The sequence below is a fragment of the Pan paniscus genome, chromosome 4 (genome assembly GCF_029289425.2).
Source record: "Pan paniscus chromosome 4, NHGRI_mPanPan1-v2.0_pri, whole genome shotgun sequence".
NCBI lineage: Eukaryota > Metazoa > Chordata > Mammalia > Primates > Hominidae > Pan > Pan paniscus.
The window spans coordinates 173,698,554-173,710,885 of record NC_073253.2 but is presented as its reverse complement, the minus strand read 5'-3'; the positions used below and the strand labels follow the sequence as shown (position 1 = coordinate 173,710,885).

At 47.3% G+C, this 12,332-nt stretch overlaps 1 protein-coding gene across 4 annotated transcripts in view; it reads left to right on the top strand.

Annotated features, from left to right (window-relative positions):
- The window catches only part of ZNF354A (zinc finger protein 354A), a 63,416-nt gene that overhangs the window by 5,401 nt on the left and 45,683 nt on the right, over positions 1-12,332 (top strand). For 3 of the 4 annotated variants that reach the window (XM_057302382.2, XM_057302383.2, XM_057302384.2), the window contains exon 2: positions 1,893-2,049. In XM_057302382.2, coding sequence (XP_057158365.1) covers positions 1,893-2,049 — 157 coding nt within the window. Of the gene's footprint in view, positions 1-231; positions 760-1,892; positions 2,050-12,332 lie in introns of those variants that run through there. The other variant, XM_057302385.2, reaches the window with a different exon arrangement.

Here is a 12,332-nt window from a genome sequence, read left to right as displayed (position 1 = left end):
GGGGCTCCTTGAGGACAGGAACCTTGTGGGTTCACCACCTCCTCAGAGCTCAGCTGACTGCTTGGAAAACAGCAGGTGCTTTTGGTGTCTGGTGAGTGAGTGGTGGGTCGGGAGCTGGTCCTCTGACCCTTATGAGGTGGGACAAGCTTGTGTTCCTCAAGCCCATCTTACAGATGAGGAAACACAGAGAGATGAGGGGTCCTGCCAAAGGAAGTGGTGTCTGTAGCCAGCCCCACCTTCTGCTCACCTGGAATAAAGACCTGGGGACCCCGGGCGGGTCATGGCCAAGTGGAATGGACTCCTGACATTTGAGGGCTTCCTGCCTGCAGCCCCCAGGCAGCCATGGCTGTCCAAGTCCAGCGGGCATTTGCTCAGGACGTGGCTGGGATGTCTGGCCCTTCCTCCCAGGAGGCTGCTGGGCTCCTGTCTATCCGGGGAGGCCCCGTGCAGGGGCGGGGGGTGGAGGCTTCTTTTCTCTTTCCCTTTCCTCTGCCTTTCCCCTCTCCCCGGAGGAAATGGTAGCAGGATTTCTTTTAAGGGGAGGCCGCTGTATTTTGCCAGCAGGTGGAAGGTGGCGTTATTAGTGCCCACGAGCTGCACATGGACCCCTGCATGAAGCCTAGTGGGGCACAGAGCAGGCGAGCCATTTCCATCTCACAGCGGGAGGGCCGGCGACACCACACAAAGTGACATGCAGGCCCTCCTCAGAAGCCGGCGCTTAGATCTCTAATTAGTTCACACGTCGACTGAATTTTTCAGGTGAATGAATTTTAATTACAGCTCAGGTTAAAAAAAAAAAAAAAGGCACCAGTGATCCAGAGCTCAGGCGGAGGAGCCCTACTGGGCTCTCTTGCTCTTGAGGTTTTCTAGCCCACAACACACCCACGCCACCAAAGGCTCGTTTGGATTCAAGGTGAAACACATGTGCCACGAATCTTAGAGGAGCTCTGAATGTTTGGAAAGGGTGCAACTACGAGAAAAAGTAACACACCGTCTGCTGCAGATGGCTGGCTCCGAGGAGGAGTTCATGGGAGCTTGGGGATGCTCTTGCCCGTAGCTCTAGGAAGCTGGGCCACTTCTGAAGTAATGGCAGCAGCTAGTTTTTATCATAGAATAATGTAATAAAATGTATAGAGAAGTAAAAGTATAAATAAAAGTAAAATCATCATAAAACATGGTAGCTAGGCGCTTCTGAAGCTGTGCGTGCACTGACCTATTTACCCCCTGACTCACAGCCCTACAGCCTAGGTGCTGGCACCCCCACTTTCATTCAAGGAAATGAACTAGGTTCAGGAATTCACCCAGCATCCCCCAGATGTAGTGGTGGCAGAAGCCACATCTTCCCTGAAAACTTTCTTGCTCAGGGTGCCTGCTCAGATTTAGGAATGATCTTATGTCTGCATTTTCATCCTGGTCAGGCAGAGCCTGAACCCTGAGAGACACTTTTTTTATGTTCCCATCTGGAATATGCACTGCCGGGGTCAGTGGGGGTGTCTTGAGGGCCCTCTGGAGGTCAGCTTGGATGTGACACATGCAGTGGCTCCCAGTGGGGCCCATTGGGGTGTGCAGTGTTAGAAAAATGAAGGTGCTCATGGTGATCTCTGGGCATCTTTGAAATACCCTCACTTTCTCAATAACTGTGCCAGGGGCAGGGGGGGAGGGTTTTGGGGAGTGTTAGAGTTGGGTTTCAGCACCAGGTCTTGAAATTGCCTTTCAGAAATAGGTTTTGCAGACCTGGCAGGGAGAGGGGCGTCTTGGAGCTGAGACTCATTCACTCTTGGCTCTCCGGGTGGAGGCTGGGCCTTTTGGGCCTGGATATACCCAGGGCCGTGCGTTTTCCCCCCTTCAGGTTTAAGTGCAGTTTCTTGTTTTTTTCTACCCTTCCCTCGCAGTACACGCTCAATGGCAATAAAGTGGAAGTTGCCGTCAAACAGATCATCGCTCGAAAAGCCATGGAGCAACGAGGTGCTTTCTCGAACCCCGAGGCCCTGCATCTGTACTGGGACATCCCTGAGCTGCATGGCTTCTGAGTCGGACTGGCTGGCACAGGTAGGATGGAAACCTTGAATGGCCTGGCGCAGGAGTCCCTGGCTTGCAGGCAAGCAGTGCTTAAGGGCTGCTGGTGGGAACTGGCACCTGAAAGAAGGCATTTGAAGAGGGAGGTGGTGGGTGCTCCTGCCTCACCCAGGCTGGGGTGGAGGGAACTGCAGTTTTGGTAATGACTCCTGGGTCCTCTCTGTGCCTGTTGCTAAGGTTTTTGTCAGCCTGGGCTGTCTGGTGGCTAAAGGATATGGTTTCTACTGTGTGGTCTGCCGAGCTGTCCTTTTGCAACAGGGCCTGAGACCACTGACTTCAGGGGCTGGAGTCACAGTTGTGTGGGCTTTGGGCTGGGTTCTGCTGAGCCCTTGGGGCCTAGCCATTTCCTGCCAATAATAGCTAATATTGCTGTAGTACATACCATATGCTGGGTGCTGTTCCAGGCCACGATCCTGAGTATAACCCTAGAAGGTAGGTGTCATCATTATCCCTATTTGGAAGATGGGGAATAAGGCCCAAGTTCAGGGAACTTGCCCAAGGTCACATGGGCTAGGGCCAGCCCTTTTGGAAAGAGTTCCCAAGAAGGATAGTGAGACTCCCTCTTTTGATATCGTGGGTACTTCCTGAATATCCAGATTGATCAAAAAAATCATACCCCAGTGAAGAAGATCAATTACGTGTACATTTTCCAAGTCGCTTTGACATTGTCACAAACTCACATGCTGGAGCCTCTAATTCGATTTTGAGTGAGAATCATTTCATGTGTCATGAAATTTCCAAAGACAACGTTCATTGAATGGTACTTCCCATTATTCCAGCTTGATTGAAATTGTGGGTTTCTAAAAAGATGCTATTTACACTTTTAAGACAATGGAGCTTTCAAAAGGTTTCTGACTCTTAAGTCTTCTTATGTGATTTCTAAGGAAGTGGAAATTTTCAAATTTTCATTATGAATGTGTCTTTATGGCTTTCCTTCTTTTCCTTTGTTCTTTCTTTACATATCCTGACTCGACAGTGTTTCTCTCGCCCTTGATGGGAGCTTCAGGTTCTTGCCAAAGTATGTATCACATAATTGCTTTCATGTTCAGACACGGCAAGAGTGGGTTGTAAATGACTGCGACGCCGATGTCACAATTCTGTTAGGCCTGGTTGACCTTGCAAATTGAATTCAGGGAGGGCAGTGCTTCTGTCTGGCTGCTAGATTTATTGTTCCCAGTCTGGGGAGAGGCCTGGGGAGGCGTGGGCTGGGATTTCTGTGCCTAGGCAGCCACTCCAGCTTGTCCTGTGCTGCCTCCCTCGTTTCCATCTTGGTGTCTTCCTCAGCTCTCGAAACAGAAGGCAGCAGCCCATGATTGATGGGCTCCGGCCCGCTAGGGTGTTATTAGCCACTCTGTCAAGGTGACAGTGTCATTTTTAATGTTCCATCTTCAGACTTGAGGCTTATTTTTAGGTTGAGAGTTAGCCAGCCTTGACAGAGATAGAACCCCTAAAAGTTTAAGACGTGGTTCTTGACCCTGGCTGCTGGGGAGCTTGCAACAATACCAGTTTCCATGAGGGTACCTTCTGGGATGCAGGAAATGTTAGATGTCTTTATCCACGTGGTGGTTATGTGAGTTCATATATGTGTACCAAAAACTTGGGCTTTGGTGAGGATATGGAGAAACTGGAACCCTGGTGCCTTACTGGTGGGAATATAAATTGGGGCAGCTGCTGTGGAAACACACTGGTGGCTCCTCAAAAAGTTAAACATGTAACTACCCTGTGAGCCAGGAATTGCACTCCTAGGTATATACCCAAAAGAACTGAAAGCAAAGACGGAAGCAGATGCTTGTAAGCTAATGTTTGTAGCAGCATTATTCACAACACCAAAAGCTGGAAACAACGCAATCATTTGCTGATGAATGGTTACTGTTCTGTCCCTACAATAGAATGTTATTCAGCCATGAAAAGGAATGAAGTTCTGACACACACTGCAATGTGTATGAACCTTGAACCCGTTATCATGACAGACACTGGTCACAAAATGACAAATACTGTATGATTCCACTTACATGAAACACCCAGAATAGTCAAATTCACAGGGACAGAAAGTAGACCAGAGCTTATTGAGGGAAGGGGAGAGAGAAGAAATGGGGAGTGAATATTTAATGGGTACATAGTTTAGTTTGGGATGATGAAAAGTTTGTAGAAATGGATGGTGGTGACTTTTGCATAACACTGTGAATGTACTTAATGCCACTGAACTGCACACTTAAAAATGGGTGGAGTGGCAAGTTTTATGTTACGTATATTTTACCATAGTAAAGATATTTGAGATGTACAGTTAAAATTTTTGCTGTGGACTATAAATGTATGTTTTACCTGAATTGTAAAATCTGATTTCTAGGCCCTACTCCTAAGGATTCTGATTTTTTTTTTTTTTTTTTTTTTTTTTTTTTTTTTTTTTTTTTAGACAGAGTCTGACTCTGTCACTCAGGCTGGAGTGCAGTGGCATAATACAGGCTCACTGCAACTTCTGTCTCCCAGGTTCAAGAGATTCTCGTGCCTCAGCCTCCCGAGTAGCTGGGATTGCAGGTGTGCACCACTTGCCCAGCTAATTTTTGTATTTTTAGTAGAGATGGGGTTTCACCGTGTTGCCCAGGCTTGTCTCGAACTCCTGACTTCAGGTGATGATTTTAATAGTTGGGAGAAAACTCTGGGCATCATTATCTTTAAAAACTTTAAAAACTTACCATGAGGAATTTATAGTTGAGGAAAAGGGGCAAAACTTAGGCATGAAAACCCCTCAAGAATAAGAATTGTGGAATCAAGGCTGGGCCATGTGCTCTGTGAAGGCCAATGAGTTGTGAGTGGAAGGGACGTATCATTTTTACGTCACAGGTCTTAATTGCTGATGTAAGAGTCTCCAAAGCTCTCTTTTCCCTTTGGTAATGTTTGACATGGGGGCTGCTCTGTCCCCCTGGTCCTGAGTGATACAGGTTCTGACACTGGGCCTGGAATGATGAGTGGGATTGAAGGAGTATAGGAATTGAATGATCCTATGTACCATAAGTGGGGCAACAGTGTCAGGGAAACTCATACATGGGGAAAGCTTTGTGAGTTTCTTGGGCTTTTCCTCATGGTCACAAGATGGCTGCTGCAGCTCCAGCACCACATCCTCAAATACTTAAAGCAATGAGGCGGCCAGTGCAGTGAGAAGTCTCTTTGAAGCCCGTTCTTATTTTACCAGGGGGATGTTTCTCCCCAGAAAGATCGTCAGCAGCCTTCTTCTCCGACTCATTGGCTAGAACTGTATCTCATGGCCACCCCTAGCTCTAGAGGAAACTGGGAAGCAAGTATCTGTATTCCTTTCCTTTCCTTTCTGTGTTTTCATATAATTTCAAATTAAAGTTTCAAGAATAGCACTAACAATTCTAGATAATCTTCACTCAAACTGCCCAAATGTTGGCATTATGTGACATTTGCTTAATCCTTTTCTCTCTCCTTACGTACACACACATACATACATACACACACACTTATGTGTATTTTTTTTCTAAATGGTTTGAGTCAACTGCACACACAATGTGCCTTTGACCCTAAATACTCTATTGTGAATTCCTGAAAACAAGGATATCCTCGCCAGGCACAGTGGCTCACGCCTGTAATCCCAGCACTTTGGGAGACTGAGGCAGGCAGATCATGAGGTCAGGAGTTCGAGACCAGCTTGACCAACATGTGAAGCCCTGTCTCTACTAAAAATACAAAATTAGCCGGGCATGGTGGCACACGCCTGTAATCCCAGCTTCTCAGGAGGCTGAGGCAGGAGAATTGCTTGAACCCGGGAGGCAGAGGTAGCAGTTAGCTGAGATCGCGCCACTGCAATCCAGCCTGGGCGGCAGAGCAGCAAGACTTCGTCTCAAAAAAAAAAAAAAAAATTATTTTTTAGCTATACTTTCTAAGAATCTCTTGGTGTCAGGCTCCCAGAGAAGGCCCCACAGAATATAGACAGTAATGGATGGCATTGTCTACCCTCAGTGAACTTCTTGCCCAACAGGAGGGAAGGAACAAGTATTTCTTGTTCATGTACTACATGTCAAGCCTCGAGTTAGCCACTCACATTCACTGTCTCCTTCAAATTAGCATATCAGCTCTGGGAGGCCAGTGCTGTTACCTGGATAATGATTTGGGGGGCTTCGTTCCTTTCAAACCAGAGGATCCATTCATAGCTTTCTCCAATTTCTGGGTCGGCCTCACCTCACCTCACTTGAGTATGGTTGTTTTAAAAAAGAATCTGAAATATTTTTTATCAAGTGTTTCAAGGACCTAATTATGAACTTCACTGGAATTGTTCATTAGTTATATTTTGTTCAGTTACCTTAGCAATTTGCCAAATGGAGCACAAAGCTGGCCTTGCTGCTTTCCCTGGGGCTGCTGGTTTCTTGCCTTTGCTGCCGTCTGTGTCTCTGCTTTTTTTCCTTCTCCTTGAAGTGAATTCTATGGGCCTGAACCCAGTGCTCCACTCCCTTTGTTGTGAGGTGAGTTCCCAGGCAGTGTTCTAGCAGGCTTCTCATCTGTTTCAGTCGCAGAGACCTTGGGACAGTTAGTCTCTGCCAAACCTCCTACAGGCCAGGGCTTGCTGACCACAGGCACGTGCTGCGGTCCGTGATGGCGGGCATGCTCGCACTGCGTCTGGAGGTTGGGCACTGCCTCTTGGCTTCTGCTGTTGGGAGCTCACATCAATGGTGGCCACACCCCCGATCCATCATACCCGGCCTACAAAGGAGAAAGCCACAGACCTTCTAAGGATGCAGGTGTTCCCCCCATGAATGTATTTCTCAACACCTTAGTAAAGAAGGCATTTTCTGGGGTCTCCCGGGGGATGTAGTTGGTGGGTAGGCGTGCAGGTTGCCGTGGTAAAAATCCTTTCAACATTTCGTCTCCCTAGGCCTTCAGATTCCCTCCTCCAATCATGCCAGGGCAGCTCTGGCATCTCTGCTCACTCATCTTAGGCCACCATGGAGTCCTAGTTCCAGCCACCAACCAAATAAGCTTTGAGAGCCACCTCCAGTTAAGCAAACTAACACGCGATATCCAAAATCTTCGTGTACCTAGGTCAGGGAGTTCAGTCTACTGTAGGTCATGTTCTTCTGCCTGCCTTGGTCTGACACCCTCACACACTCCCTAGGTTTCTGCCAACATAGATTGGCAACATCTTGCAGTTCTCTTGGTGTAAAAGCAATCTCATTCTAGGCCATAGTGGGTACTAAACATCTAAGATCCTAGTTGTGAGTCTGGTGCCAACTGGTGGTAGTTGTGGTGGGTCTGAAGGAGAACAGGCATCTCCTCATGTGAGATTGTCATGCAGTTTTCAAGAAAAGGGCAGCTAGTCTCCTTAGACACAACAGAGCAAGCTCCTTCCTTTGGCAACAGAGGCTCAGAGTGACTTGTGGGTTCAAGATTCTCAGTTTCATCTGAGTCCCACCAGATGTCCTCATTCTAAGCTTCAGCATCCTCTTTTTCAATTTTATCTATTTTTTTTTTTTTTGAGACAGAGTTGCCCAGGTTGGAGTGCAGTGGTACGATCTTGTCTCACTGCAACCTCCATCTCCCAGGTTCAAGCAGTTCTCAGAGACAGAGTTTCACCATGTTGTCCAGGCTGGTTTTGAACTCCTGACCTCAGGTGATCCACTCAGCTCGGCCTCCCGATGTGCTGGGATCACAGGCGTGAGCCACGGCGCCCAGTGGGTCTGGATTCTTTTTAAGTCTGATAAGAAACATTTACAATCTATTTTCTCTGAAGCCTACTACCTGGAGGCTTCACCTGCATAATAAAAACCTTGGTCTCCACAACCCCTGAACCCAGACCCTCTGTTCTGTTGATTTCAGGTCTTTAGATAATGATTTAACTCTTTCAACCAACTGCCGTCCGGGAAATCTTTGAATTCATCTATGACCTGGAAACCCCCGAACAACCCGCTTCGAGATGTCCCACCTTTCTGGACTGAACCAATGTACATTTTACATATATTGATTGATGTCTCATGTCTCCCTAAAATGTGTAAAACCAAACTGTAGCCTGAACACTTTGGGCACAGGTTCTCAGGACTTTCTGGGGCTGTGTCACGGGTCATGGTCCTCACATTTGGCTAAGGGTAAATCTCCAAATATCAGAATTTGACTCTCTTCATCGACAATTTCCAGCACCAAACAGGAACCTGGTTTTCCCTGAGCAGCTTTCCTGTGTTGCTCTCACTCTACTCTAAGTGAGCTCACACCTACCTGGTTCACCATAGTTCTTTTTTGTTTTGTTTTGTTACGAGATGGAGTCCTGCTGGAGTGCAGTGGTGCAATCTTGGCTCACTACAACCTCTGCCTCCCAGGTTCAAGCAATTCTTATGCCTAAGCCTCCCAAGTAGGTGTGATTATGGGCACACCTCACCACACCTGGATAACTTTTGTATTTTTAGTAGAGATGAGGTTTCGCTATGTTGGCCAGGCTGGTCTCAAACTCCTGACTTCAGGTGATCCGCCCACCTCAGCCTCCCAGAGTGCTGGGATTACAGGCGTGAGCCGCCGTGCTCAGCCCAATTGTTGATGTTTTTGAGATAGGGTCTCACTCTGTTGCCCAGGCTGGAGTGTGGTGGTGCAGTCTCTACTCACAGCCTTGATCTCTGGGCTCAGGTGATCCTCCCACCTCAGCCTCCCGAGTAGCTGGAATTACAGGCATGCACCACCACACCTGGCTAATTTTTGTATTTTTAGTAGAGACGGGGTTTTGCCATGTTGCCCAGGCTGGTCTCAAACTTCTGAGCTCAAATGACCCACCCGTCTCAGTGAGTCAATCCTTAGAATCCAAAGTTCTGAGATTACAGGTGTGAGTCACCACGCCCAGCCTGTCCACTGTAGTTCTAGTCCATACCAGAAATGCGGAGGGGACGTCAGTGGATCACACCTTGAGAAACTGCTGTAAACAGTGTGAAATCATCAATAGAATTTACTTTTAAGGGCAAGGATTACCTATTATTAACCTTTTCGTATATCCTATTTGAGGGCCTGGAACATGATAGTCACCCAATATATGTGTGACTGTCTGAGCTCAAGCAAGATTATTGTTTTCAAGCCTACGATTTTAAGTAGAGAAGTATCAGAGGCGGCCGGGCACGGTGGCTCATGCCTGTAATCCCAGCACTTTGGGAGGCCAAGGCGGGTGGATCACTTGAGGTCAGGCATTCGAGACCAGCCTGGCCAACAGAGTGAAACCCTATCTCTACTAAAATTACAAAAATTAGCCAGGCGTGGTGGCGGACACCTGTAATCCCAGCTACTCGGGAGGCTGAGGCAGAAGAATCCCTTGAACCCAGGAGGCCGAGGTTGCAGTGAGCTGAGATCGCGCCACTACACTCCAGCCTGGGCGACAAGGTGAGACTCCGTCTCAAAAAAAAAAAAAAAGTATCAGAGACATTCAAACCAGAGCAACTCCATCTTGAACAGGGGTTGGGTAAAATAAGGCTGAGACCTACTGGGCCTCATTCCCAGGAGGTTTGGCATTCTTAGTCACAGGGTGAGATAGGAGGTCAGAACAAGATACAGGTCACGAAGACCTTGCTGATGCATCATCCATTCTGTTGAGGGCCTGAGTAGTGGGAAAAAAAAAAAACAGCCAAAACCCACCAAAACCAAGAAGGCAATGAAAGTGACCTCTGGTTGTCTTCATTGCTCATTATATTCTAATTATAATACATTAGCATGCTAAAAGACACTCCCACCAGCACCATGACCGTTTGTAAATGCCATGGCAACATTCAGAAATTACCATATGCCGTCTAAAAAGGGGAGGAAATTTCAGTTCCAGAAACTGCCTATCCCTTTCCCAGATAACTCATGAATAATCCACCCCTTGTTTAGCATACAATCAAGAAGTAACTATAAGTGTATTCAATTGAACAGCCCATGCCACTGCCCTGCCTATGTAATAGCCAGAGTAGCCATTCTTTTATGCCTTGCCTTTCCTTTTTTTTTTTTTTTTTTTTTTGAGATGGAGTTTTGCTCTGTTGCCCATGCTGGAGTGCAGTGGCGCAATCTTGGCTCATTGCAACCTCTGCCTCCGGGGGTCAAGTGATTCTCATGCCTCAGCCTCCTGAGTACCTGGAATTACAGGCGCATGCCACCACGCCCTGCCAGTTTTTTTATTTTTAGTAGAGATGGGGTTTCGCCATGTTGTCCAGACTGGTCTCAAACCCCTGACCTCAAGTGATCCGCCCGCCTTGGCCTCCCAAAGTGCTGGGATTACAGACGTGAGCCACCACACCCAGCTGATTACTTTCTTAACAAACTTGCTTTCACTTTACTCTATGGACTCACCCCAAATTATTTCTTGCACAAGGTCCAAGAACCCTCTGTTGGGGTCTGGGTCAGGACCTCTTTCTGGTAATGGAAGTAACATGATTGTTTTGGGTTTAGAAAGCAAATACTAGCCAGGATGTTTAAAAATAGAAAATACTTCATTACTTCTCTAAAACAGATGAAAATACAATGTTAATTTGCTATGTCTTTCTACAGCTTTAGTTAGAAAATGGAGGAAAAAAGTAGAGACCAGAGTCAAGGGGACCAATTTTGCCTCCTTTAATTAAAGTGGAAGAACACATTAGAATAGTAATTCCAGGTAGAGGAATGGGCTTCTGATTGGTTGAGATTGCCATAACTCTAATGATATACCAAACCCTATTGTAAAAGTATTTTTTTTCTTTTTCTTTTTTGAGATGGAGTTTTGCTCTTGTCCCCCAAGCTAGAGTGCAATGGCGCAATCTTGGCTCACTGCAACCTCTGCCTCCCAGGCTCAAGGGATTCTCCTGTTTCAGCCTCCCAAGTAGCTGGGATTACAGGCATGTGCCACCATGGCCAGCTAATTTTTGCATTTTTAGTAGAGACGGGGTTTCACCATATTGGCCAGGCTGGTCTCGAACTCCTGACCTCAGGTGATCCACCTGCCTTGGCCTCCCAAAAGTACTGGGATTACAGGCATGAGCCACTGCTCCCATCCTCTTTTTTCCCTGCCTTTTTGAGAGCCACCATGTTTTTTTAATAATCTAATTTTGGAGGTGACACATGATCACTTCTGCTCTATTCTGTAGTCACAGAGATCAACCCTGGTTTAGCATGGGAGGGGAATGCACAATGGCGTGACTAGCAGGAGGCAGGGGTCAGTGGAGGCCACCTTAAAGGCTGCCTACTACAACCTTCAGACTTCTGTTTCTATCTCCTGGGGCAGATATTTCCTGAGCTAGGGTCATCCAGAGAAACAGGCCAATAGGATGTATGAATATCTCTGGAAAGAGGTGTATTATAAGGTATTGGCTCATATGATTATGGAGGCTGAGAAGTCCCACAAGCTGCCATTTGTAAGCCGGAGACCTAGAAAAGTTCGTGGTATAGTTCAGTGGCCTGAGAGCCAGAGACCCTGTGGCGCAGGTTCCAGTCTCAGTCTGAAGGTCTCAGAGCCAGGAGTGCTGAGGGCGGATCGATGTCCCAGCTCAAGCAATCCGGCAGAGATAATTCACCTTCTTCTTCTTCTACTCAGGCCCTCAACAGAATGGAGGATGCCTGCCCACACTGGTGAGGGCCATCTGCTTTACTCCATCCACCAGCTCAAATGCAAACCTCTCCCAGAAACCCCGTCGCAGGCACACTCAGCAATAGTGTTTACAAGAGTCCAGCTGGGCATCCTGTGGTGCAGTCAGACTGGCACACAACATTAACCATCACGCTCCCCTACTTTTGCTTGGTGGATTCTTGCTCTTCCCCTTCTCTCCATGTGGTTTGATGAGTCTGATCCTGCCCCTGCTCCCACTGGGCTCCAGAGGAGGGCAGCTGATCCAGGCCTGGACCGTCAGCTTGCTGCATCCATTGGCTACCATGATAGCTTCACAGAAAAGCATGTGGCCAAGCTGATCGGGTTAGAGCCAGTTACAGCATCCTCAAGAGGATGACATCAGCCAGGGGTGGTGGCAGCTGTCTTTGCTACTTTGTGAGAAGATCCTCACCCCGTGTGGTGACACTGGAAAGCAGGCTGAAAGCGTAACCATCAAAGAGAAAGGTTAGCTCTCTCTGAGGGAGAGAATAGAAACCAGCTCCACAGTAATCAGGATTTGGAAAAACAGAAGGTTACAGAGGCAATCCCTGCAGCCCAGATCTGTAGTATTTCCCAGGTCTTTCAAACACATTTAATTCTGCACAGGGAAAAAAATGGCATCATTATTTAATCCAAAATACAATAACCACAATAGATTGCCCATGTGGGCACATAAGTCCCCTGC